Source organism: Aptenodytes patagonicus, chromosome 25 (assembly GCF_965638725.1).
Source record: "Aptenodytes patagonicus chromosome 25, bAptPat1.pri.cur, whole genome shotgun sequence".
NCBI classification, from domain to species: domain Eukaryota; kingdom Metazoa; phylum Chordata; class Aves; order Sphenisciformes; family Spheniscidae; genus Aptenodytes; species Aptenodytes patagonicus.
The window spans coordinates 3,036,743-3,063,954 of NC_134973.1; the positions used below are offsets into that span (position 1 = coordinate 3,036,743).

Sequence of the window (27,212 nt, forward strand, 5' to 3'; positions counted from 1 at the left end):
CCGCTGCCTCGTGGCAAAGCCCCGCGAGTGGCTCCATGGCACGATGAGCCGCGGCCGGCAGCTGCTGCAGGCTGAGCACAGAGGAACTCGTTGCATGGGAGAGGGGCTGGGAGTGGGTGGGTGGGGGTGCTGGGGGGGGGTGAGCACAGGAGGATGGGTAGAGGGGTGTGGGTGCACGGGTGTGGGGTGTGAGCGCGGGTGGGTGGGTGCACGGGGGGTGTGTGTGGGAGCACAGGGGTGTGGGTGCATGGGGCGGGGTATAAGCACGGGGTGTGGGTGCACGGGTGGGTGGGTGCATGTGTGTGTGCAGCGGGATGTGCGTGTGCCCACGGGGGGGGTGCGAGTGCACGGAGATGTGCGTGGCATGGGGGGGGGGACACACACGGGACGGGGACTTCGCACACTGGGAGTCCCGGAAAGCCGGGCTCCATGTCTCCCCGTGTCCCCACCATCACCCACTGCCAGCACCCCCGTGCCCGGCCCCGGCTGGTGCTGCCCCCCCCGAGGCCGGGGGGGTCCCGGGGAGGGGAGGGGGGGTGTAAGAAGGTGCCCAGGCGGCTGCGGGGGAGTCGCCTCCGGTAAACGGGCGTTTATTGGGGCCGCGGGGTACAGACCGCGGGCGGCCGCATGCATGGCCGCGGGGGGGGGGGGGGGGGGGGGGCGAGGGGAGGCGCCTGCCACCCCCCACCCTATTTACAGCCTGCCACCCCCCCGGGGACCCGCCACCCCGAGGCCGGGCAGGGGTGGCACCGAAAGGGCACCCTTTGCCAGCAGAGAGTGGGTTCGGTGGGGACCCCCCCAGCAGTGCCCCCGCACCCCGGCTGTGCTTTCCAGCTTTCCAGGATGAGACCACCCCCCCCCCCAAGCTGGCACTGGGCAGGGGTTGACCCCAGGCTGGAGGGGGTGAGTGTGCCCCATCCCCAGATAACGCACACATTTGGGGGCCCCCCCATCCCCCTGCACCCCAAACGTTCACTGTGTCCCATCACCGTCACCAACGCACCCCAGTGGCACCCCCTGGCCGGGTGTCCCCGGGGTGCTGGCAGCACCCACAAGCCCCCCTGGGTGCCCAGGCATGGCCGATGGGTCCGAGGGGCTGTGGGGTGGGGGGCGCAGCCCTGCTCTGCCTCGGCTGTGCCTGTGTCCGTGCATCCATCCTGCTGCCTCCCAGGGATCCCCCTCCCAGGGTGCCGCGGTCCCTGGGTCCAACCTGGGGAGGGGACGGGATGGACGGACCCCCCGGGACCCGGGCAAAGCAGCTGGAGCGCGGGGCACTGCCCCACGCCAGCCGGGGACATCCCCAAACCCCATCTGGGGGCACCCAGGGGGTGCCTGTCACCCCCCCCCCCCTCCACCCATGCAGCATCTCACCCCATGCCCGCAGCTCCTGCCCGGCCACCCCTCCCTCTCCCCAGGGAGCCGGGGGACCCCATCGGTGCCCTGGGGGACACACACACACATGGTGGGACCCTATTTTCCCGAGGGAGTCCGCTCCACGCCGTAGCGCAGGAGGTGGTGCAGGTCCGTCAGCGCCCGCGGGGGCCCGGCGCCGGGTGCCCGGGGTGCTGTGCCGTGCCGCCCGTAACCGCCCGCCGGCGCCTCGCCGCTGTTGAACGTGTGATTCCTCTTGAGGTGGGCGCCGGGGCGGCTCGTGCCGTTGTTGGCGTTGAAGTTCAGCTGCTCGGGGTGCCAGGGTGGCCCCTCGGTAAAGTCTCCCCCCTCCCCGCTGGGTGCCGAAACCACCCGTCGGCGATCGGGGCTGGGGTGCGGCGTGCCGGTGAAGTCACCGTAGGAGCTGCGGGGCGGGCGGCGGGCGCCGGCGGGTGGGTGCTGCCGGGTGCGGGGACCCTCCTGGGGGTCCCGACCCCAATGCCCGTCACCCGAGGAGTCGCTGAGTTCGGCCTCCAGCTCCTGGTCCACCAGGATGGCGTGGCAGGAGAGGGGGATGCCGCGAGCCGGGCGGCTGGAGCCGGCGTGCAGCCGGCCGGCGCCGGCAGCGGTAGTGCCAGATCCACCGGGGTCCCGCAAAGCGGCGTTGATGATGTTGTGGCTCTGCTCCCAGGTGCAGTTTTGGAGGGCGCCGGGGCAGCGTTTCTGCTGCAACGGGGTCTGCTCCGGCGTGGGCAGGACCCCCGAGTCCAGGTCGTGTTGGGTGACCTTCCCCAACTCCTTGGGCCAACCGTTGGGCATGAGCGGGGCCAGCAAGGCGCCGGGTTGCCCGCCGCGCGCCCGCCGCTCACCCAGCCGGCTGACGCTCACCACCGACTCGCTGTGCGCCAGGATGGTCTCCTTGTCCTTGCGGCGTGCCAGCTCCTTGCGGTCCCGGTGGCCGATGAACCAGCAGACGCTGAAGCCGGAGATGACGGCGCCGATGACAAAGGCGGCTACGGAGGAGATCACCAACAGGTTCACCGATACCAGCCCGTCCGGCTCGTCCACGAAGCTCTCCGTCACCAGCCCTGGGTGATGGCAGGGGGGGGACACGTCAGGGGACGGCCGCAGTGGAAGCCTGGCGGTGCCGCCGCCGTGTCCCCGAGCCCTGTCCCTGCCCCGCACTCACCCTCGCACTCGCCCAGGTGGGACGTGCTGCCGCCGGCGATGTCCTGCTCGAAGGCCACCCTGGGGGGGGGGGTGTTACAAATTATGGGGGAGTCAGCCGGTCCCAAACAGCTTGGCAGAGGGCTCCCAGCTTGCTTCGGCAAGCGATGAGTTTGCTGGGCCTCAGCAGTATGGGGGTTGCAGGAGCCGATGCTCTCTGGGGAGCCCCTGAGACCCCGCTGTCGTCCCCCCCCCACGTCCCCCAGCGTTCACCCCCGGGGCCTGGCAGCCTTACCTGGGGCTGGGCTCCAGGAAGACGCAGGAGCCCTCGGGCGTCCAGCCGCAGTAGGGATCCCGGCTCCCGAGGCAATTCCTGGCAGGGAGCAGAGACGTCAGGATCAGCCTCGACATGGGGGGGGGATGACACCTCAGCCCCCACGAGGCCCTGCACCATGCCGTGCCTCAGTTTCCCCTGGCTGTGCTCCCAGCCATGCTGAGCCCTTCCCAGCCGAATCATGCCACAGGGCAAATTCCTGGGACGTGAAGGTAACCCCTCTCTGCTCCTCGCATGCCCCCCCCCCCCCCCCAGCGAGCCCCGCCCACCCCGGGGGGCGGCTGAGACCCGCACACTCACTTCATGCAGCCCGAGTGCTGCTGGCAGCGAGCCACGGGCACCCTGGCCACGCACGGGGGGAAGGCCAGCAGCAGGGACCCCGCTGCCTTGTCCAGCTCCAGCCCCAGGAGCCGCCGCTCGTCCTCCGTGTCCCGGCCACACCTGGGGACGGGGCAGAGCTCAGTGTGGCTCCGGCCCTGGTTCCCGCCTGCCCACCACGGAGCTGGCCCCAGCGCAGGCTGGTCTAGAGGAGGGCATCACACCCGTTCCCCCCACCCCATCCATCCACCCACCCCTCTGACCCACCCACCCAACCCTTGCATCCCTCTGACCCATCCCCTCCAACCATCCATCCCTCTCGCCCATCCCTCCATCCCCAGCCACCTCATTCATCCTCCTCTGTCACCTTGCAACCATCAATCCCTCCCTAAACATCCCATCCATCTACCCATGCCCCCCCATCAATCCAACCACTCCTCATCCATCCAGCTCTCCAACCGCTCACCCATCCATCCAACCACCCACCCATCCATCCAACCACCCACCCAACTGTCCACCCACCCACCCACCCAACCACCCACCCACTCATCCAACCACTCACCCACCCAGCCGTCCATCTGTCCATCTCTCCATCCATCCATCCACCCACCCACCCACTCATCCAACCACTCACCCACCCAGCCGTCCATCCGTCCGTCTCTCCGTCCACCCACCCATCCAACCACTCGCCCACCCATCCACCCACACATCTGACCACCCCCACCCACCCCCCTCCCTCCTGACACCCCAGCACCCACCTCCCGGGGTGGTAGGTCTCAAACTCCTCCAGGAAGATGCTCTGGCTGCCGGGGGGGGCGGGCGCGGGGCTGGTGCTGGCGTTGGGCTGGATGAGGAACTTGAGTACGGTGCCCGTGCTGGAGCCCAGGAAGACCACGGTGTGGTTGCCCCACGGCCCTGCTGTGTTGTCCACCACAATCTTGCGGAGCTGGTACCTGCGTGGTGCGAATGGAGCAGGCGTTGGGGCGTGCGGGAGCCTGCGTGTCCCCGGGAAGGGGGAAACTGAGGCAGGGTGGCGGGCTGGGACCCCCCGAGGGGATGGACAGGCTGCGGCTGGCCCTGAGCAGGGAGTCACCAGGGAGTGCGAGGGGCCGTGCAGATCCCAAATGGAAACTAGTCCAGATCCCGGCCAGGACCCAGCCCAGATCCCACCCAGGAACCCACCAGACCCATCCCAGATCCCACCCACGACTCATCCCAGATCCCACTCAGGATCCTGCCCAAATCCTGCCTGGACCCAGCCTGGATTCCACCCACATCCCAGCTGGGACCCAGCCCAGACCCCACCAAGGAACCAGCCCAGATCCCTCCAATCCCTTGGCAGGATCCCAGCTGGTCCCCAGCCCCACGTCCCCATACCCAGCCTTGTGTCCCCCTCCCCAGCCCTGCATCCTTGTCCCCAGCCTTGGGTCCCTTGTGTCCCTGTCCCCAGCCTTCTGTCCCTGTCCCCAGCCCCACATGCCCGTCTGCAGACTTGTGTCCCTGTCCCCAGCTTCGCGGCCCCAGCCCCAGCCTCGTGTCCCCGTCCCCAGCCCTGCGTGCCCATCCTCAGCCTCGTGTCCCCGTCCGTCCCCAACCCTGCATCCCCATCCCCACATGCTCGTCCCCAGCCCTGCGTCCCCGTCCCCAGCCCCGCGCACGCCCCGGCTGCCCTGCCAGCAGAAGGCTATGGCCCGAGAGCGCCGCTTGATTAATTCCCCATCAAGCAGCAATTAAGGCCGATTTAATTAGGATGAGACAATCTCGACTGCAAAGTTTATGAGATTTATCAGGTCTCCCGGTGCTCTCCCGGCGCTGGCACGCACGTGCAAGGGCCGCACGAGAGGTTCCGGCCAGCACCCACCAGCCCCCACCAGCCCCCCCGCCCCTCCCCGGGCCAGATCCTGCCCCGGGGTGCTCACCGACTCATGGTGCGGAGGATCCAGGGTGCGTTGCCCAGGGATGGCACCGCCTCGTCCATCAGCGGGTGCGTCTTGACAAAGTTGAGGATCTCATCGGGGAAGGTGCTGGAGGAGTTGTAGCGCATCCCCGGGGACGCGCAGCACCCGGGCCTGCGGCCGCGGCACGGCTCAGCGTCCCCATGGCCACGCTGGCCTTGTCCCCAGCCCTGTCCCCAGTCCTGCCTGTCCCCAGCCCTGCCACTACCAGCCCTGCCTGTCCCCAGCCTTATCCCCAGCCCAGCTGATACCAGCCCTGGCTGTCACTGTTCCTGTCCCTATCCCTGTCCCCACCCTTGCTGGTACTGGCCCTGGCTGTCCCCAGCCCAATCCCCATCCCCATCCCCTCTACCCTTCCTGCTGGTGTCAGCCCTGACTGTCCCTGTGCCCATCGCTGTCCCTTTCCCTGTCCCCACCACTGTCCCTGCTAGCACCAGCCCTTGCCCACCCCGTCCTTGTCCCCGTCCCCATCCCTGTCCCTAACCACCCTCCCTGCTGGTACCAGCCCTGATCATTCCTGTCCCCATCCCTGTCCCTGTCCCCATCCCTGACCCTATGCCCACTCTCATCGCTCTCCCTCCGGGTGCCAGCCTGGCTGTCCCCATCCCTGTCCCCAGCTCAGCTGGTACTGGTCCTGGCTGTCACTATTCCTGTCCCCGTCCCCGTCCCCACTACCCTTCCTGCTGGTGTCAGCCCTGACTGTCTCTGTCCCCATCCCTGTCCCTTTCCCCATCCCCACCACTGTCCTTGCTAGTACCAGCCCTTGCCAACCCTGTCCCCGTCCCCGTCTCTGTCCCCATCATCATCCCTGTCCCAATCATCATCCCCATCCCCGTCCCTACCACCCTCCCTGCGGGTACCAGCCCTGGCTGTCCCTGTCCCTATCCCTGTCCCCACCTCCATCCCCATGCCCCTTCCTGTCGGTCCCAGCCTGGATGTCCCCATCCCTGTCCCTGTGGCACGTCACTCACCGGGGCTTTGGCACCATGTCCTCAGGCACGGGTGTCCAGATGGATTCGGGTGATTTCTGTTCCCGGAAACGTCCCTCGAAGACGGCGGCCACTTGGGTCATGTCGAAGGCGCAGACGGCCGAGCCGGGGATGCTGGGGGGACGCAGGCACAGGGTGAACACCTCAACCCATCCCCCATGTCCCTCATGTCCCCCACGGGCACTGGGGCGCACAGAGGGGTCCCAGCCCAGCCCCGGGGGTCTCAGCGGGGCACAAGAGGGTCCGACCTGTTGGCAGGCGTGGAGAAGACGGCCAGCACCACGGGGCGCCCGTCCAGCTCCAGGATGTCCGTCACGGCTTGGATAACGTTGAAGTAGAAGTGCGAGTCGCCCGGCACGGAGCAGTTGAGCCGGGCCTTGAGGAAGGAGGTCCACTGCTTCTCCAGCACCCGCTGCGAGCCCCCCATGTCGTTCTTGCACACCCGGGCCACCCGGGACACCACCACCTACGGGACGGTCACCCATCACCATCTGGTACCCAACCCTGATGAGTGTCCTCTTGTCCCTGTCCCCACCCCAGGTGTCTCGGGACACCGCAAGGATGTCTCCCACCTTCTCCAGATAGTTGAACTCCATGGCGATCTCCCGGAAGAAGAAGTAGACGTGGCTCCTCCATTCCACGGCGTGCACGAAGTAGGGCTCTGTGGGGACAGTGGCAGGGTCAGGGATGTCCCAGGATGGTGTCAAAGGGGACGGGGACTGGTGCTGTGTGGCACACGGTGGGCGCCACGCCACGGGAGGCACCTTTGAACCATTTGGAGTCGTGTTTGACGGTGCGGAGGGTCGGGCTGTCCCCCAGGCTGCGGTAGATGACGGCGTCAATGGCCAGGAAATCCGTCACCGTGGCGGTGAAGAGCATCCCCCCTGCGCGGGAGAGGGGCGTCAGCCAGGCACGGGGCCGGGGATGGCAGGCAGAGCACCTGGTGCGGCGCCGGCGGTGCCAGCACTGACCTGTGAAGAGGGCCACGTTGGCGTGCTTGGGGTCGTAGGGACACCGGGCCATGCCGCTGATGTTGTCCCCGATGGGCTCCAGCGTGTCCATCTAGAGCGGGGTGAGATGGGGCCGTGAGCGATGCCACCCGGGCAGCGGGGTCCGGGCTGCCTCCGTGGCACAGGCAGGAGCATCCCCTGCCCGCGGAGCCGGTCACCCGGACACAGGGGTGATGACACACGGGGTCCCAGGTGTCCCCATCCCGGTGGCGGGTGGGTGACTCACGCTGTAGTTGGCACAGACGGGGTTGAAGGCGTTGGTGCCGCAGACGAAGAGCAGGCTCTCATTCCGCACCAGCAGCACCTTGACGAAGTTACGGCACTCTGCCTGCGCCGGCGAGAGGGAACCATCACCCCTCGGCACCCTTGTCCGCCCCACCCCACCCCTGGGTGCTCCCACCCAGGCCCCCATCGCTGCGAGGGTCTGGCTTGGGGGGTATTTTCACCCCAAAACGGCATTTATGGGACCTGGAAATTGGATTTCTGGCAGATGCTGGGCTGTGCCTGCTCTGCTCCACGGGCCCGAAATAATTAATTACAAACTCAGTTATCCAAGCGGCTGATAAATCACGGAGACACAACCGCTGGCAGGGAGTGGGGAGGCGGAGGGTGACACCGGGGGGACGCACGGGGTGGCTTTGTCCCTGTGACACGGTGCGCAGAAGGCGCTCGGTCCCCTCCCAGGGGAGGCCTCACGGGCTGCGGACCCCCCCACCCCATACCTCGTGTTTCCCCTTCATCCGGCAGATGCTGATGTCGTGCTGGTTCGAGCGCCACGTCAGCTTCTGGGGGTGGGGAGAAAACCCAGTGTGGGGCCAGGGCGAAGCCGGCAGCGCCCCCCACCCCCCACCCCCAGCACCCCCCCCCCCCCCCCCGGCACCCCGGGGCTCGGCACTTACCCGGTGGTAGCGCATCTCGCTGGCACCGGTGGGCTCCAGGCTCACGCGGTAGACGTTGTCCCTGGGGAGGGGGACACGGGTGTCACCACCCTGCAGGGCTCCCGGCTGCGATGCTGGGGGCACCCCGGGGATGTGCCCCCCAGCGAGGCATGTTGGGGGGGGGTGTGTGCGGGATCCACTGCCACCCCCCTGGAGAGATGTGGGGTGCTGGGGTGGGCGATGAGCATCACTGGGGCAGGGACAGCCCCGTCGGAGCCCCCTGAGGTGTCCAACCTGCCGGGGTTCCCCCATGGCAGATTTTGGGGTGTCCCAGGACAGGTAGTGGGGTCCTTCCCCAGCAAAGAGGGTTGGGGTGGGTGTCGGGTGCCCACCCCTATCGCGGGGAGGCTTTGGGGTGCTGCGGTTCGGACCTGTCCCCGATGAAGAGGGTCCGGTTGACCTTGAGGATGCGCTGGATGTTGAGGCGCTGGGTCCCCCCACCCTCAGGGCCGGCCGGGCGGCTCGTCCCGTGGCCCACGAAGACGGCGTAGTGCTTCACGTCTGGGGGGGACACACACACACACGGGGGGGGTCACACGTTGCCGGGGCACCCCCACCCACCCTGGTTCCCCCAGCCAGAGCGACCACCCTCATCCAGCCTTGCCCATGGGTGGCCCCTCCTGCCTTCGACCCAAAGCACCCCAAAACCCCTTCCCATGGGTGCCTCCCTCCTGCCTTCACCCCAAAGCACCCCAAAACCCCTTCCCATGGGCGCCCCCCTCCTGCCTTCACCCCAAAGCACCCAAAAACCCCATCCCCTCTCTGCCGAGCCGTGTCCCCCCCTTGCACATCAATGCAGCACCCTGACCCCCACCCTGCACCCCCAGGGAGCCCCTGGGCGGGCACTCACAGTCCTCGGGGGCCACGGCGATGGGGTCGGGCTCCTCGGGGAAGGTGCCGCGGGCCGTCCTCTCCGCCGCGAGCAGGAGCAGCAGGACGAAGGGGACGCGGGAGGGTGGCCCCATGGTGTCCCCCAGCGCGGGTGGGCACCCACCGCACCTGCGGGCACGGGGAGAGGTGGGAGGGGGGCAGCACCGACCCGGCCGCCTGGGTTCCCTCCCCATTGCGTGCCACTGACCCCCCCCACCCCGTAGCACCCGCACCCCAAACCCATCACCGGTGCCAGGGTCTGGGGGGGGGGGGGGGGCAGTGTCTCGGAGGGCGGGTGGGGGGGCTTAAGGCGCCGGCGCTGGGCCGGTGCCAGCGGCGAGGGGCCGGCACGGGATGCGTCTGGGATTGGGGATAGGGAAGCGAGTCCTTCCCCGGCTGAAGAATTTCAAATATGCTGGGAAAAGCGGCCCCCACGCCCCCGCCGAGCCGCCCCCAGCGCCTGCGCGGCTCCGCACTGGGGCTACTGGGCCCAAACTGGGGCTTTACTGGCAGCTCACCACCACCAACCTACGGGGGAACTGAGCCAGTGCGTGGTGGCGTGGCAGGGCTGGGGACACGGGGACACAGGGGAAGCCAGCGAGGCTCTTCCCCCATCCGACATGCCATCGGGATGGCTCGGAAAATCCCTGGGGACACGTCAGAGCGCCACACGCCATGGCACCCCTGCCGCCAGACAGCCCCAATGCCACGGCCACCATCCCCCCCACCGCGCTGGGCCACCGTCACCGTCCTGCCATCCGTCCCCGTGGGGCAGCGGGGACTGGAGTAGGGCTGGGTAATTAGCAGCCAGGCAAAGATTTAATTGATTATCAATTCCGTGAGAGCAGGGAGCGGGTTCGATCGAACCGTCGCCCTTCTGCCGCCGCGTCCCCTGCGGGGAGCCAGGGGGGTGACATTGCGCGGGGCTGGGGGTCACGGTGCCAGGACGCCGGGCAGCGCCAGTGGGGAGACTCGTCCCCGTCCCCTCTGCAGTGTCACCAGCCTCGGGTGAGACCCAGCACTGTCCCCATCCCGGTCCCCTCTGCGGTGTCACAGCCTCCGGGGACATCTGACCCCGACCCTGCTGTGTCCACAGCCTCCGGGTAGGACCTGACTCCAGTGGGACCTGACCCCGGTGTCACAGCCCCTGGGGGACAACTGACCCCATCCCCACGGTCTCATGGACCCCAGGGACACCCAAATCTGTCCCCACAGTGTCACAGCCCCAGGGACACCCAAATCTGTCCCCACAGTGTCACAGCCCCAGGGACATCCAACAGTGTCCCCACGGTGTCATGGACCCCCGGGACATCCAACAATGTCTCCACGGTGTCACAGCTCCTGGGGACAACTGACCCCATCCCCACGGTGCCACAATCCCCAGGGACAACTGACTCCGTCCCCATGGCGTCATGTACTCAAAGAACACCCAACCCCGTCCTCACGGTGTCACAGCCCCCGGGGACACCCAACCCCCCCGTCCTCACGGTGTCACGGCCCCCAGGGACAACCGACCCTGTTCCCACGGTGTCACAGCCCCCGACTCTCCCTGGGTCCCCCCGGTGAGCCGGGCACAGACAGACTCACCTCCCCGGTGGCCTCCCGGGGACAGCCACAGCCACACGGGGCCGGGAGACCCAGCCGTGGAACGGGGCCGTGCCTCAGTTTCCCCACCCGCCCGAGGAGGAAACGGCACAGCCCCTTATTACGTTTTTTTTTTTTATATATATTTCTATTAAAAATAACCGACGGGCGCCTGCAAGAGCAAACCGTGCCTCAAAGCCCGGCGCGGCTGAGCCGGCAGCACAACCACAGCAAACGCCAAAAGCAACCCAGAGGTTTTGGCGTTACCGACGAGTTTATGCGCAGGAGTGGGATGGGGGGAGGGATTTTTCCCCCCAAAAAAGAGGGAAATGAGCTGTTTCTGGCACAGGCAGCTGCCGGTTTGTCACCCGCGGCGCACCGCCACCGGCCCGGCTGCAGCCGGGCCGGTGGCGGTGCGCCGCGGGTGACAAACCGGCTGGGCCGGGCCCCATCCCCTGGGTGCCAGCCTGGAAATTCCTATTTTTTAATCTATTTTTTGTGCCTGGGTTGTTTTATAAAAGCCATTAACAATTTAATTGCTGTAATTAAAGTCTCAGAGGCATTTACCGCCTGAGCTGAAACAGGGGGCTCCCCCAGCGCCCCCCCCCCCCCCCCCCCTTTTAGGGGCTGGCTGGGGGCTCCGAGCCCAGCCTCGTTACCCAAATGAGTCGTCCCGCTCGGGTAACGATGTCCCTGAGGCGTAACTCTCCCCCCCCGTGCCGGCCGACGCCAGCAGCAGCCGAAAATCACCAAAATTTAAGCATCCCCGTGGGGTCCCCAGGCGCCGGAGGGAGGAGGGGGGGGGGACCCCCAAAAAGCAGCCTGAGGGAAGGGCTCAGCGTATATCAGCCACCTGAGAACCCACCCACGCCGGGTGGGATCTGGGGTGCGGGGAGGTCGTGTCGCTGCCTCGGGCGCCTGTAACCCCAAGCCGGGGGGGGGGGGGGGACGGTGACACCGTCCCCCCCCAGCCTGCATGGTGACAGCGAGCGGGCGCGGGGTAACCGGAGCCTCCGGCGACATAAATGCCTGCGATTGTGTGGGCAAAGAAAAGGCAGCAAAGGCAGCGGGGAGGAGGGGGCCAGGGAGGAGGGGGCCGGCGGGGAGGGGGGCACGGCGGGGGGACGGGTGACAAACAGGGACCCATTCACGGCGATGGCGGAGGAGAGGGGACGGTCACCGTGCTGGTCCTCAACACGGCTGTGGGGAAACTGAGGCAGCCAGTGGGGAACAGGGTGGCCGTGCCGGGGATGCGGTGGGTGGTCCAGGGGGAGATGGGGGTCTCCAGCCTGGATGTCTCCGACACCGAGCGGCTGAACAGCCTCAGCCACGTCCCTTGTCCTTGTCCCTGCTGGAACCCCCTGCTCTGTGCCTCAGTTTCCCCATTTGAAAGCAGGCTTAGCCCTCACTGTCTGTGCACAAAGCTTTGCGGGGGGGGGGGGGCAGCTGCTCACCCTGTCCTTCTCCCCCACAGCATCTCCCCCACCCCCCGACACAGGGGTGGTGGGGAGGAAGGGGGAGCAGCCCCCCAGTTTTGCTTCCCCCCATGCCGTAATTTCCAAGGGCTGATAAAGGGGGACTGCAGCGATCCCCAAGCGCAGTGGGGTCCCTGTGACCCCAAAGAAGGGGCTGCCAGCCCCCCCCCACCGCCTGCCAGGTGGGATACGCTGCCCCCATTCCCCTCCCGGGGATGGGAGCCCTTCCCTGTGGCGTCTGGGCACAGTTCCTGCCCCCCCCCCACCCCCGGCACCTCGCTCTGCCCACCTGAGCTCCGCCGGCCACCTCCGCCGCTGGCCCTACGGCACGGCCACCGCTGTCCCCACCGCTCGGAGGGGGGGGTCTCAGATGCCTGAGTCCCATAGCTGGGGGTGGGTCGTTCCCCCCCCCCCCTCCCCAGGATGCCCCGACGGCTCTGGGGGCTCCGGCGTCCCGAAAGCTGCTCAGCTGTCGCGTAACCCCCCCCAGGGACCCCCCAGGGGAGGGGGGCCATGCCCCCCACCCGTGCCAGGTGGGAAGGTAGGGCTGATGTCACCGTAACCGGAGCCACCCCCCCACCCCGGCAGCTGTCACCGCAGCCGGGGACCTGGGGCGGGGGGGGGGGGGGGCGGCTACCCATGGGACATCCCGAGCAGCACCGCGGTGTCCCCTCCCAAAGCAGCATGAGCCCACCCGGTGACACCTCGGTGAGACCCCCCCCCCCCCCCCCAAGCCACGGTGGGGACAGAGGCACCGCGGTCCATCCGTCCCCCCAGTCCTCACCGGCCATCGCCGCACCCGGAGCTGATCCCGGCCCCGCTCATTCCCACGGGATCCCAGATTCCATCCGTGCTGGCTCAGCCTCAGAACATAAACCCATTAGAAAGGCACCGGGAAAGGGGGGGGGGACACGACGACGGACACTGGGAAATGGGGGGGGGGGACACCAGCCCTAAAATCCCTTAAAATACAACTTCTGGGGGGAATAACAGCAGCGGCGGCCCAGCACGACCAGCCACCAGCCCCTAATTAATCAGGGTTCGTTATTAGGAGGTGTCTGACAAGGGGCGCGTTATTCAAACCCCCCCGTATGGGGGGTGGGGGTGGGGGGGCACGGTATGGTCTCAATATCTAAACCCCTTCCCTTTTCATAGGGCTAATGCTGGATTTCATTTGCTGTTTGGGGTAAATTCCTTCAGAAAGTACCCAGCGCCAATTAGCAATCAGCAATTAGATATGCTAATGAGGCCCCTTATAAGCAGCGTTAAGGAAAATGCTGCCCCCCCCCCCCCCAGCCCCCCAAAATGCGGCTCCTGGTCCCCAGAGCATCCCTTGCTCTGCGGGGTCACACAGGGGGGGCACCCCCCCATTGCCATGGAGGGGAGGGTTGGGGGTCACCAGCAGTAGCCCCCCCCCCCCCCGTGAAATGGCTCCCCCCCCCTCTCCCCCAAAACCCAGCTGCCGCCGCCGCCGGGGCTGGGGGGCTCAGCCCCCCGCCCCGGGTTTCCGTTCCAGGGCCGGTTCAGATGGCAGAGCCAGGAAGCAGCTGTCCCCACGGCAGGGACGGAGCAAATGTCACCCCGGCCACCTGGCACCGCGGGCTGGCCCTGGCCCTGTCCCCTGCCATGTGTCCACCCCCCCCACGCAGCACCTCCCGGGGAGGGGGGGTGTGTGTGGGGGGAGCTGCAGGCGATTAGCACCCCCAGAACTGGGGGGGGTGCCAAGAGGATGGGGGGGGACCCCAGAGTTGGTGGGGCCCCCATGCGGTGACAGGGATGGGGGGGCCGCCGGCGTGGCGGGGGGGACACACACAGCACCCACCATTTACCTTGGTGCTTCTGCGGCCCCGCCGGCGGCTCAAATGTCCCCCCGGGCCTCCCGCTCCGGTTACCGGCTCCGCTTACAGCTGCCGTTTATAGCCCCCGTCCCCACCCCTGTCCCCTCCCCACCGCCCATGACCCCCCCTCCCCCGGGTGGGGACCCAGGCGTCCGGGCCCCCCGGGACATCCCCACGCACCAAGGGGGGGGGTCCGACCCACCGACATGGGCTCTGGGGATGGTGGGGACCCCGCAGTCACTTTGGGTAGTTTTGTCCCCGCACCCGTCACCCACCGCGGGTGCCCAGGGGTGACACGAGTCGCTGGGTGCTGTCAGCAACTTCGACACCCGCCGGGTGACACCCATGGGTGCTGGGTGCCCCCGGCACGTCCCTTCCACCACGCCAGGGCAGTGCCGGTGGCCGGCCAGAGCCGCGTGGTAATTTGCATATTAAATACATACTCATCTGCATATTAAGGATGGTTTCCTATCGAGGAGGCATCACGCTTCATGCCAAATCAAACCCCATGGAGGGGACAGTGGGGGATGACAGGTGGGGTACTGTCCCCCCCCAGTTCACAGCCTTTGTCCCCTGTCCCCAAGCACATGGCTGCCCTGTCCCCCCCCCCAAGTTCACAGCCCTTGTCCCCTGTCCCCCAGGGCACATGAATCCTCTTGTCCTGCTGGTCCCCCCAAGGCACTTGTCCCTACAGACACACGTCCTCCCCGTGTCCCTCCTGTCCTCCCCAAGACTGTCACCCCCCCTTGTTCCCAAAAGCACTCACCCCTCCTTGTCCCCAAAGGTGCACGTCCCCCCATGTCCCTCCTGTCCCTCCAAGACAGCCATCCCCTTTGTCCCCCTTGTCCCCAGAGTCACACATCCCCCCTTGTTCCCAAAGGCACTCACCCTCCTCGTCCTTCCTGGTCTCCTGTGCCACCCCAGGGGCTCTTGCACCCTCGCCGGGTCCCCTCGGGCTGCCGAGCCTTGCCCCGGCACCCTGCTTCGGCACCCGCGGGGCCCCGGGACCCCAGGGCCGTGGGCGGCCGCAGACAGGTCCCGCCGGCAGGAGCAGGTCCGGCCACTCTGAGTCACCGCTTCCAGCCTCGTGCCTCAGTTTCCCCTTGGTATGGGAAGGGGGAACCCCCTGCTCCAGCCCCGAACCCGGCCACCGCTCCTGGGGAGCCCCCACCCAAAGCCCTGTTGGTCCCCTGGACCACACCTCCCCTTGTGCAGCCCAGGGTGCCCCATCCCTATGAAGCCCATGTACCCAAGGAACCCTGTCCCCAGGGAGCCCATGTCCCCAGGGTACCCCGTCCCCAGGGAGCCCCGTCCCCAGGGTGCCCCCATCCCCATGGAGCCCCGTCCCCAGGGAGCCCGATCCCCAGGGATCCCTGTCCCCATGGAGCCCATGTCCCCAGGGTGCCCCGTCCCCAGGGTACCCCGTCCCCAGGGAGCCCCGTCCCCAGGGTGCCCCCATCCCTAGGGTGCCCCATCCCCAGGGATCCTTGTCCCCAGGGAGCCCTGTCCCCAGGGTACCCCATCCCCAGGGAGCCCCGTCCCCAGGGTGCCCCCATCCCTAGGGTGCCCCAGCCCTGAGCGGGCAGAGGGACGCGCAGCTCCTGGTTCAATCCCAACAGCCGACAGGCAAACCCAGCTCCACACAGGAGACCCTACGATAACAAACCAGCGCACGCAAACTCCGCCCCGGCTGGAGACCCTACAATAACAAACCGCCATGCTTACACCCAGCTCCAGGCAGGAACCCTACAATAACAAACCAGGGCACGGAGCCCCATCATTAACCGGACGGGAGGTTGCCGTACACACCCGCACCCATTGAAACAACCCCCCAAAAACACCCCAAAACAACCCCGATCCCGAGAAAGCAACCCTACAATAACAAACCCGCAGCCGGAGGAGGTGCCGGGGAGACCGGGAGCGAGCGCTCAGCCCCTCAGCCTGCTCATTTTTTAAGCCTTAATAAAGTTTAGATGGTGGTGGTGGTTTTTATCTCCATTTCGGGCTCCCCCGTGCCGGCCGCGCTCGGCTGCTCTGCTCCGGCCGGGAAAATGGGGCTTTTAATTGCTCCAAGCCCAGGCGCCAGCACTTCGAGTTCAGATTTCTACGCTTCAAAACACTTATTTGTAGTTAAATAAGATTAAATACCCGCTCGGTCAAACAGCGCGGAGAGAGGCGAGGGGTGTGGGCGAGTGCTGGGGAGTTGCAGCCCCCGAGATCCCCGCAGGTCCCAGCTGTGTCACCGTCCCCAGCATCACGCTGTCCCCAAGGTGACGGTGGCCCTGGAGCTGCCACCCGGGGTGCGTTCCCACCCAGGGCACCCGCTCTGCAGACCCCCCCCCTCTCCCTCCTCCGAGCCACCCACCTCCTGGGGACACCAAGGGACGGGGACCCCCGTGGGGGACAGGAGCCACGGCCACCCCCAGCAAACCTGCTCCCGCCGCTGCTGGCTCCCGGCACGGCCGGTGTGCCAGGAGGGTGGGAAGCAGCTGCCGGTGCCGGGGCGTGGGCCACAGCACGTGAGCCCAGCCTTCGCCCGGCAGCCTCCTCCTCCTCGCAGCGAGGCTGCAGGCTCGCCGATGGGACCCGGCTCCATCCCGCTCTATGTTTTGCAGACGCCGACTTCGAAGGCTTCGGCGGTGGCACCCGCCCCGCGCGGTGCGGAGACCCGCTCCTGTGATAGCTGGGGACAGATGGGAGCCACGGGGGTGACACCCAACACCCCCCCCCTGCCACGAGCCACCAGCACCCCGGCACAGGGGCACCCCGAGCCCCGACTGGGCTGTGGGACGCACCGGAGCTAGCGTGGGTGCCGGGTGCTGGCACTGCGGCACTGCCGGGGTGTGGGATGCGATGTGGGATGCGGGATGGGATGCAGGATGCGGGGTGGGATGTGATGCAGGATGCGGGGTGGGATACAGGATGGGATGCGGGGTGGGATACGGGATGCAAGAAGGGATGCGGGGTGGGATGTGGGACGCAGGCTGGGATGCAGGATAGGATACGGGATGCCAGCAGTGGTGCGGAACAAAGGGCCATTGTTTGCGGGCGCGCGCCCAGCGCCGCCGCCTCCGCGCTCGCCGCCTTGCCGGAAGGTCAGGTGTTTCCTCGCTGCCCTCGAAACAGCTCCTTGTTCTCCTGCCAGCGCCGGCAAAGCCCGCTCGGCCGCGGGCGCCCGCCAGGCCGGCACGGCCCCGGCCCCCTCCCCGCTGCCACCGCATGCTCCCGGCCACCGGCGCTGCAAAGCTCACGGCAGGACCGGTGACAAAGGTCCCCGTCCCCTGGGTGGCCCCGCCAGACGTGCCGGGTGTCATCTGTGTGCGGGTGTGTGCATGGGCTGTCACATGTGTGGAGGTGCGTGTGTGCACCATGTGCCGCGTGTGTGTGCAGGTGTGGGTGTGTGCGGCGGGTGTCACGCGTGTGTGCCAGTGCGTGCGCACCAGCTGTCATGTGCGTGCAGGTGTCAGCATAGGCACCGGCTGGCACACGTGTGCAGGCGTGTGGGTACCAGGTGTCGTGTGCGTGTGCCGGTGCGTGTGCACCGGGTGTCATCGGTGTGCAGGTATGTGTGCACCACGTGTCATGTGTGCGTAGGTGTTGGTGTGCTCACCGGCTGGCACGTGTGTCTGGCACAGGCGTGTGCCGGTGCGCGTGCACCAAGTGTCACGTGTGTACAGGTGTCAGCATGCGCTGTCACGCGTGTGCACCGCATGTCATGTGTGTGCAGGTGTTGGCGCGTGCACCAGCTGCCACGTGTGTGTGTGTAGGTGCGTGCGCATGGGGTGTCATGTGTGCGCAGGTGTTGGCGCGTGCACCGGCTGTCATGTGTGTGCAGGTGTCTCTGCACCGGCTGTCATGCATGTGAGGGGTGCGCAGGGCTGGGTGTGCACAGGAGTGGCGTGTGTGTCCGTGCACACAGGGCTGGGTGCGTGTGTGTGTCGGGGTACGCACACGTCCGCGCACAGGACTGGTGTATGTGCGCACGCGTGCGCGCGGGGCTGTCATGTGCACGTGTGGTGCGTGCAAGCGGCAGGGGCTGTGCAACGCACCCCACGTGTGCACCCCAGCTCTGACCGGGGTGCTGCAGGGGGGCAGGAGCAGAACACCCCCACCCCGGGGAGGCCGGACAGCACCTCCCCGGCCCAGCCAGGCAGGATCAGGCCCCGGGCCGTGCTCCCGGGCTATTCCCAGCGCTGACCTCACGCCGCGCCAGCTCACTCTCTGAAAGGTGACATGAAGGATAGGGCGCAGCCGGTGCCGGGGCAGCTGCCCGGGGTTATTTGCAGCTCTGTGCTCCCTACCTGCGGCCCTGGGCAGGATCCGGCCCCGCACCGGGCGAGGACAGATCCCGGCTCCCAGCCTCCCAAATCGCCTTTTCTTAACGCTTCCTAATTTCCCGGCATTTTATCTCGACGTCCCCCGGCGGGAGATGATGGATGGGGCTGATAATAAAAGCCAGTTACGTTCCCACCACCCAAACCAGGGCCAGATCAGGTCTCTCCGGGGGACACGTGGGTGCTGCCACCGCTGCCTCTTCCCATCCCGCCCTCCTCCATCACCTTGGGTTTGTTTTCGGCGCTGGGGGTGGGGGGTGGGGGTGGGGGGGGGAGAGGCTGCCACCCCCCTGTCCCGGTCCCCAGCTACTGCAAAGCCACATGCTGTTCCCTGCTCCGTGCCTCAGTTTCTCCACCTGATGCCCGAGCGCCCCACGGGCATCCGCAGCCCCGCATCGCCCCAACGAGGACGCGCCCGCAGCCGCCGCTCCCCCGGGGCCACCATGTGTGTGTCCCCCCCCCTCCCCAGATCCATCCGGCACCAAACCCGGCACTGAGCTCGTCTGCGGCGCTGCTGGGTTTGATGAGATTAGCCCAGCGGGCGGGATTAGACAGGGAAGAGCCGGGGATTAGCCACGGCGCATCGGCACGCCGCCGCTGCCACAACCACAGCCACGGCCAGCCTCGCCACCAGTGGGCCAAACTGGGAGGAACTGGAACCAAGGTGAGCCTGCCAAGTCCTGGGGCTGGGGTCCCCTGGGACCTCCCCCAGGGACCGGTGGCTTCACCAGCCACTCTTTAATTAACCGGCTGCCGGGAACTGGCACAAAGAGACGAGAGCGATCTTTTTTTCCCCCCCTTTTTTTTTTTTAATTTGACAAAATTGTAATTAAATAGGGAGTAAAATCCTGTTAGCACAAGGCAGCCCCGCTGGGATCTCCTCCACGCCAGACAATCGCTCTTCCTCTCCCTCCCGCCTTCGCGAAGGGAATCGAAACCTCCATCACCCCTTTCGAGAGACGCAACCGAAGCCCGAAGGTCCCTGGGGATGAGCCGGGGGGTCCCCAGGGCCGCCGGGTCCCCTCTGTGGTGGGGCTGGGCGCTGCCGGGGATACAGCAGCATCCTTTTGGGTACCACGCTCCGGCAGCTGCCTCCATCACCATCCTGGGGATGGAAGGATGGGAAGAAAAGACCCCGGAGCCCCCCAGGATGCAGCACCTGTGATGCCGGCGGCAACCGGGTGATGCTGGCGGCGATCGGGCGCAAACGGGTAAAGCAGGCGCAGCGGCACAGCCCAGATGGAACCGGGCTTGCTCTTGGTTTTCTTTACTACTCTTTATGTTGCCGAACGCACGCCGGATGCCACCGCACCGGCCCCACCGCGAAACCATCCCGCCCGGGCCGGTGACGACCCGTTCGCCCAGCACAGCGAGAGGTGCTGGCACGGGGAAAGCCACCGGTCCGCACCCGGTAGGAAAACCTCACCGAAGGCAATGCCGGGAAACAGATACAGCTGGAGCAGCCCCAGTGCGGGAGATGCACCGAGGGGCCAGCGCAGCTCGGCCCACTGAAAAATTAAATTGCATCCAAACTGGCAGGTTTAATTAAAAATATTCGAGCTTGTCTAAGGATACAAACCGCGTCCGGCACTGCAGCAGGGATCTGCATCCAGCTCCGGTACCCGGCGAGCATCGCGCCGGCACGGGCCTCGTGGCCAGGCTGAGCCCTCCCAGCGCTGGTACGGCAGAGCTGGTGGGGAGGGAAAAGCCCTCCCAGGAGCCGCTGGTTTAACTGGGAGCCCTCCCAGGAGCCACTGGTTTAACTGGGAACCAAACCATCACGTGGCATGTGCAGAGCAAGCTGCAAGGGATGCCGGCTCGGAGGGCTGAGGGGGCGTGTGAGGGGGACGGTGACACCCAGCCTGGCACGTCACCACCCTGCCCCGTGACTTCGGGCTCCTGGCAGGGCTTGGAGGGCTGCAAAGCCACCGAAAACCTCCTGGTTTAGGGAGAGCACCGGGGTCCCTGCAACCCCCCCGCAGCCGGGGGCAACTCTGCCACGGGGAGCAGCGCACACACACGCGTGCACACGCATGCACATACATGCACATGCATGGACACGCGTGCACGGCCATCTCCAGCCTGCTGCGGTCACCGGGCAGCGCAGCCCGGTTTGCCGGCGGCTTTGCTGCTGCTGGGGGTTGAATTTGGTGATTTCCCTTTGTTTATGGGAACGGCGGTGAAAACATCTTGGGAAGCGGCTCCCGGGGGGGGGGGGGGGGGGAAGGAGCCGCCTCCCCCGCAGCCGAAACACCGGCAGCACCGTCACCGCTGGTGGGGGCTGAGCTGCCCCCCAGCACCCTCAAAGCCCAAATCCCACCCCCCCAGGGACCATCTCCAGTCCCCCCCCCCGTGCACAAAACCTCCCCACTGCAGCCACGTGCCCCGGTGACAGCGGTGACCCAATTCCCGTGTCACCCCGGGGACTCTGCAAAAGGGGCATCTCAGCGGGGCCGGGAGGGCATCGCTGCCCGCGCTTGCCTCAGCACCCGCCTGGATCCGGCCCCCAGCACCCAGAGGGGACATGCACCTGCAAACAGCACCCCATGGCTCGGGGGGCAGGGGGACACACCGTGCCGCCGGGGCCCTGGAACCCAGGGCCGGATCCTGCGCTGTCCGGCTGTGCCCGGAGCTGGGAGCTGCCCTCTAGTGTCACCAGTTCAGGACCTAAATTGTGGCTAAAATTGCCGGGGGGGGCAGGTGACAGAGGGGGGACCCCCAAGTCAATGCACCCCTTCCCCACGGTTGTCTCAGCAGGACGGGACGGGGGGCTCAGCCATCCCCCCCCCAGTGCATCCCCGGAGCAGGATCCGACCCCGCTGGGGCACCCCCGGGGCCAACCCGGAGCCAAAGAGATTGGGGTGAAGGCACTGGAGCGGGACCCGGCGGGGGGACAGTGGTGCCACATGTGCCACCATCATCCCCACCTCTCCCAGGCACTGGGGAAAAGCAGAGGTGGGTGTCCCTGAGGGGGGGGGGCTTGTGGCAGGTCCCCCCCCTTGCTCCCCAGGGTGGGTGGAGGGGTTGGGTGCAGCACCCAACACCGGGGTGGGGGAGGGCCTCCCCTCTGCACCCCCCTGTGGCTCATGGCCTCGTTTGGCAGAGGGGAAACTGAGGCACGGCAGGAGGCAGCGCTCACCCAAGGTCACCCCGAGCCGATGGCATAGCCTCATGGCCCCCCACTCCCCTTGGGGGTGCTGGCCCCCCTCCAAAGCCCCCCCCCCAGGGACAGGGCTCCCCACTCCCTCCCTCCCCATGGGGGGTCTGAAGAGGCCGGCCAGGGCAGGCGGGGGCTCGGAGGGGCTCAGCACCCCAACAGCTCTGGGTTATGTGGGAGCAAGGGAGGCCAGGCCTGGGGGGGCCAGGGGTGGGTGCTGGGGTCGCGGGGTGCCTGGAGCACCCCACAGTGAGGGTGACAGGGCAGGATTTGGGTCAGGCTCAGCACCCCCCACCCTGCGTTATTTTAGGGCTACCCCCCCCCCCCCAAATCCGCAGACGGTGCGATGGTGCTGAGCCCCAAAAGGGGGGGACGGGGCCCCCCCAGCCCCGCAGATGCTGCCTGCACGGGGCTCCCCAGCCCTGTCCTGACGCTGGGGGGTGCCAGCCCACCCCTTCACGCACGGGGGGCGCCCCACTTCTGCCGGGTGTCCCCCCCCCACCCCTTGTCCCCACCATGGGAAAAGTTACGGCTCCAGTGAGACAGAGCCGGGCACCCCCTCAATTTGTGAGGGCTCTGCCCCCTCCCAGCCCTGCGGGGTTATTTGGGGGGGGCCCTACTACCACCACCCACCCCCCCCCCAGGCTGAGCCCTCATTGCTCCCCTCCGCCCTTTTGGGGGCTGCATTGGCCAGCCCCCCCCATTTCAGCCCCTCCGCCCCCCCCAGCCCAGCAGAGCCTGCATGGGGGGGGCCGACACACCAGCCCCCCCCCTTTTCCTGCCCCCCCCCCCAAAAACAACAAGCACTGGCTGCTTCCCAAAGAGGCGGCGGAGGCAAAACGGAGCCGAACGAAGCAGGGACCCCCCCCATCTCCATCCTCCCAGCTCGGGGCGGGGGGGGGGGGGGGCACCCCCCAGCACCTCGCGCCCATCACTGTGTCCCGGGGCTGGGGTGGGGGGGTCGGGGTGCCGGCCCGGGGTGCTGATGGGTTGGATGGGGGCGTGGGAGGGAATGGGGGGTGGGACTGAGTGCTGGGTGGAGGTGATGGGGGGGGTGCGGGATGGAGGTGATGGGGGGGGCTCAAGGGTACGGGGGAGGAGATCGGGGTGTTGGGTTAGGGAGAGAGGTGCGGGATCAGGGTGCTGGGGGGGGAGACGGGGGTGCGGGATCGGGATGCTGCGGGGGGACCAGGGTGTTAGGGGGGGACCAGGGTGCTGGGGGGGACGCCATGGTGCTGGGGGGGGGACAAGGGTGCAGGATCAGGGTGTGGGGAGGGTCTCCGGGGTGCCTGGGGTGGGCTGGGGGCGCAGGATCAGGGTGCCGGGAGGCTCGCCGGGGTGCCGGGGTGGGCTGGGGGTGCGGGCTGGAGGTGCGGGAGGTGCCCAGGGTGCCGGAGGGGGCTGGGGGGGGGAGGATTGGGGTGCCGGGGGGAGTCCCCCGGGGTGCTGGGGTGGGGATGTGGATGCAGGATGGAGGTGCTTGGGGGGGGGGGGGGGGCGGTGCCGGGGGGCCGCAGAGTGCAGGGACGGGGGGCAGAGGGGTGCGGGTTGGGGGTGCTGAGGGTACCGGGGGATGCGGGGGGGCCCCTCCAGCCCGTGACCCTTCAAGGTTCCGCCCGCTCCGCCCGGAGAGCCGCTAACAAAAGCGCCGCTTCCCAATGCAGCAGCAGCCGCCGGCGGCGGGAGGGGGGAGGGCGGGGGGGGGGGGGCACCCCCCGTTCCCTCCCATCCCCCCACCCCCCCGCAGCCCCCCCGGGAGGGGGCAACCGGTGGGGAGGCGGGGGGGGGGATAAACCGGGGGAAAGGACCGGACCGCATCGCCGGGGAGGGGGGCGGGAGGGGGCACCGGCCGCGCTCTTACCTCCGCCGTCCCGGGGGGGGGGGGTGTCGAGGGGGGCCCGGGGCACCGCGCACCTGCGCCCGCCGGCAGCGCAGCGCGGCTCGGCCCGGCCCCGCTCCGCTCCGCTCCGCGCCGCCGCGGCGGGAGGCTCCGGGGCACCGGAGCCCGGGCGGGGCGGGGCCGCGGGCGGCGCGGGAGGGGGCGGGGGGGGGGGGGGGGGGAACCGCGGCTGGAGCCGGAGGAGCCGGAGCCGGAGCCGGAGCCGGAGCCGGGCCCGCCCGGTGGCTGAGGCTGCACCGGGGCCGCTCCGGCAGCAGCGGCGCTGGAGGAGCCGCCGCCGCCGCCGCTCCCGGAGTGGCTGCGCCCCCCGCCCTGCCCCCGCCCCGGGGAGGCGGCCCGGCCCGGCCTCGGGGGCCCCCCCCCCCCGCACGGAGAGGAGGGGAGAGGCGGGGGGAGCCGTCCCCGCCTGCCTCGCCCCCCCCCCCCCCCCCGGCAAAACGGCATCCCCCCCTCCGCCTTCCCTGGCACGGGGAGGGGCTGGGACCGACCCCCCCCCCCCCCCACCTCAATTTCCACCCCATCCCTGGCACGGAGAGGCGGTTGGACCCCGTCCCCCCCGCCCTGCCTCAGCCTCGCACCCCCCCCCGGCAAGGAGGGGTCCCCCCCTTTGCTGCCGAGCACATTCCTGCCCCCCTGCCTCAGTTTCCCCCTGCGATAGGGCTCCCCCCTGCCTCCTTCCCTTCCCTGGCACCGGAGAGGTGGCACAGCCATGGCCCCAGCCCCCTGCCTCAGTTTCCCCTTGCACAAGGGGCTTCCCCCCCCCGCCTCCCCCTGCCAGCCAGTGTGATAACCCCCAGCCCCCTGCCTCAGTTTCCCCTCACACTGAGGGCTCAGAGCTGCTCTACAACGGGTGCTGCCCGACTGCAGCGAGGGGAGGCCAGACCTTCCCACCTCAGGGTGCAGGGGTTGCCGGGGTGGGTGCCTGGGGGGGGCACAGCAGGGTCTGGGGCTGACACACAAGGTGGAAGCCGGGTGCGGCGGGAGAAGGTGCTTTGCTTTCACTGCTTCCATGCTTTACCACCGTCGTGTCCCCCCCCCCGCCATCTGCTTCCCTGGCCCATTTTAGCTAAACTTTCCCCGAAAAAAACCCAAATCAGGGTAGTCAGAAATAAACCATCTGCCCCCCCCCCCCCTCCCCAGGCAGATGCTCGGCATGGGAAATCTCAGCTCAGCCCCCCAGGGTGCCGGGGTGTGCCGCGGGCGATGCCGCTGATCTCCGACATCGGTGTCACGGCTCTGCAGCTGGTTGAGTTTCTGGAGAAGCCAAGCACGGATCCCACAGAGCTGCCGGTGCCGTGGCAGCACGTTTCCTCCCTGCCCCGGTGTCATCGGTGCACCGAGTTGTGCCCAGTGCTCAGCCTGCCCTGGCAAAGCAGGAGGTTTCTCACGCCTCCGGTGATTCACCTCTTCCTGTCTCTCCTCCGGTCCCTCCTGGTCCCCGGGGCAGCGAAGGGGACAGCCACCCCCGGGGGCGGGGGGACACTGGGCTGCCCATGTCGGAAGCGGGGATCTCCAGGGGAAGGAAACTGCGGCCGTGACTCAGCACCTGAGTCACCGTCCCCAGGGGGACAGTGAGGGGACACCGCTGAGCCCCTTGACCTATTCACACACACCCCCCTGCCCTGGCCCTCAGCTCCCCACGCTGGCCAAACTCAGGCTAATTAAGATTAATTAACACTCCTCTGAATTAATTCCTCCCCAATTCTCGTGTGTCCTTCAAGCAACGCCGAGATGCTCTTTGCTGAACATCGCCAACATCCCGCGGCACCCCGGCATCCCACGGTACCCCAACATCCCATGACACCCTAATATCCCATGGCACCCTAATATCCCACGGCACCCCGGCATCCCACGGCCGTGACGGTCACAGGAATCCTCCCGGGTAGGGATTTTGGCTGGCAATCTGGAAAACCGCAGCTCGGGGAGGGCTATTCTCGTCCCCAGCCTCCGTATCGAGATTTATTCCGGGGCTGTGGGGTTTATTTGACCTTTCGGAAATAGAGAGAGTTGCAGAGGAGCTAATTGGCTCGCCGTAAATCCTGCAGCCACACGTGTGATGAGCGGTGCCGTTCTCTGGTGAAGGGGCAGGGGGGGCGTCTCCCAGCTGGCTGGAGGGGGGTCGGGGAGGGAGGTCGGCCCCCATGTGCGTGCGCCCCGCCGGCCTCGTGCATGCCGAGCATGCGGGGCAGCGCGGGGTGGAGCTGCGACCCCCAGGCCTGTCCCGGCACGCCTGCCGTGTCCGGCACGGCACGGCATGAGATCCCATGCCACCCCCTGCCCGGCCCCCCCCCCGGCCCCCCGAGCCCTGCTGGGGCCCAGGCAGGGGTTTTGGGGAGTGGTGCCTTCACAGCAGCTCCCATCCTCACTGGCAGAATACCCCCGGATCAGGACCCTGGCGGGGTCCCCTCCCCAGGACAGGGACCCCCCACCCATGTGGCGATGTACCCCTGGCAGCACCCTGCCCTCCTTCCTCCCGGCGGGGAGGGCGCCTTGGGGGGCAGGAGTGTGCGGGGCTGGTCCCCAAAGGGACCTGGGGCACAGCGGGTCCCCAGGGACAGGGATGCTGGCTGCCCCACCAGCCCTGGGGGGGTCCTGGCATGGGGCGTGGCAGCTCGGGGGGGGGGTGTCAGGCACCACAGCTTGGGGGTCCTCTCTTCCCCGTGCTCCCTCCGTGGGTGGGAACCAGCCGTCAGCATAATTTTGTGGGGGACATCCCCTGCACCCAGCCCCTGGTGCGTCCCCCCAGCCCCAGCCCTCCCCGGGGGGGGTGGGTGGGTGGGTGGTGCGGGGGCCAGGCAGGGCACCCAGCTCTGGTCCTGCCATGAAAGCTCCCCTGCGCCCGCTTCCAGCCCTGCCCTGAGCTGCGAGCTTAACCCCGGCTAATTGCCTCGCTCCTAATTAACTGCTGCTCACCGCCTGCCTGCGCCTACGGGAAGGCCCTGCCTTGCCCAGCAGCCCTCTTAATGGGATGAACTGGGCAAACTGGGAATCGCTCAGCATCCTCCCAGGCTGACCCAATCCTCTCCCCTTGGCCGGGTGGCCGCAGCACCCAGCGCTGGGTGCTGGCCCAGGGATGCTCCGGGCACGGGGGCACCCAAGGGTTGGGCTGTGCCACAACGGAGGCTGGGAAAATAAATAAAAGGCGGAATAGAAATAGGAGAGAGACAGATAGACGGGGGAGGTAATTCCCAACAAGTTGTTCCCTTAATTCCGCCTCATCCCGGCCCAGATCTCCTGGCGTTTCCCTGCGCCTGGATCCGGGAGCAGCAGCTGGCCGCTGAGATAGGGAGCGGGGTGGGGGGGTCAGCCCTGCACGTGTGGAATGGGCGCTGGTCCGGAGGGACGGCTTCCACCCGCCCTTGCGATCGCCTGGCCCCTCTGGAGGGTGGGGACCCTGTGGGTGCTGCTGGTGTGGGGCAGGGGTTCGTTCCACCACCCCCCCCCCCCCACCACGTGGTGCCTGAGTGTGGGGGGGTGCGGGGCAGCGCAGGGACCCGTGGGTGCTGCACGTGGAGCGAGGTGGGGAGGGTCCCAGTGCTGAGGGCGTCGTGGCTGGGAAGGTGGGGAAACTGAGGCACGGGGGGACCCAGGGACAGGAGCGAGGTGATGGGGGGAGACTGGGGCAGAGCTGAGTGCACGCGCGTGCGCGCGCGCGTGTGTGTGCATGCCTGAGCTTGTGCGTGCATGTATGCACGTGTGTGTAAACGTGTGTGCATATGTGCACGCGTGCGCGTGTTCATGTGCGTGTTCACCCGTGTGTATGTGTGCGTATGTGCACGTGTGTGCGCACGCCTCCGTGCGCGTACATATGCGTGCGCATGCACGCACGGGGGCATGCGTGCATATCTGTCTGCGCGCCCCCGTGTGCATGCGCGCGTATGCGTGGGCGCGCATGCACGTGTGTACGCGTGCGGGCACACACCTGCACGCGTGTGCGCACCCTGCAGCCCAGGAATCGCGTCTCCCCGGGGC

The 27,212-nt window shown here is 67.9% G+C and overlaps 1 protein-coding gene across 2 annotated transcripts; it reads right to left on the reverse strand.

Moving 5' to 3' along the window:
• Positions 1–700: 700 nt before the first annotated feature.
• Positions 701–23,217, reverse strand: SEMA6B (semaphorin 6B). Of its 2 annotated transcripts, none has more exons than XM_076359321.1 (17): positions 23,202–23,217; positions 8,933–9,081; positions 8,454–8,583; positions 8,044–8,104; positions 7,867–7,929; positions 7,371–7,472; positions 7,106–7,196; positions 6,899–7,018; positions 6,707–6,795; positions 6,383–6,600; positions 6,117–6,248; positions 5,110–5,259; positions 3,949–4,143; positions 3,173–3,313; positions 2,834–2,911; positions 2,561–2,619; positions 701–2,459 (listed from the first exon to the last, which is right to left on the reverse strand). In XM_076359321.1, exons 2-17 carry the CDS (start codon positions 9,045–9,047, stop codon positions 1,471–1,473), a joined length of 2,733 nt encoding a protein of 910 aa, XP_076215436.1. In that variant the 5' UTR covers positions 9,048–9,081; positions 23,202–23,217; the 3' UTR covers positions 701–1,470. The 2 variants fall into 2 exon arrangements, with proteins under 2 accessions (XP_076215436.1, XP_076215437.1); XM_076359322.1 differs by lacking the exon at positions 23,202–23,217 and adding an exon at positions 12,301–12,317.
• Positions 23,218–27,212: the final 3,995 nt, after the last annotated feature.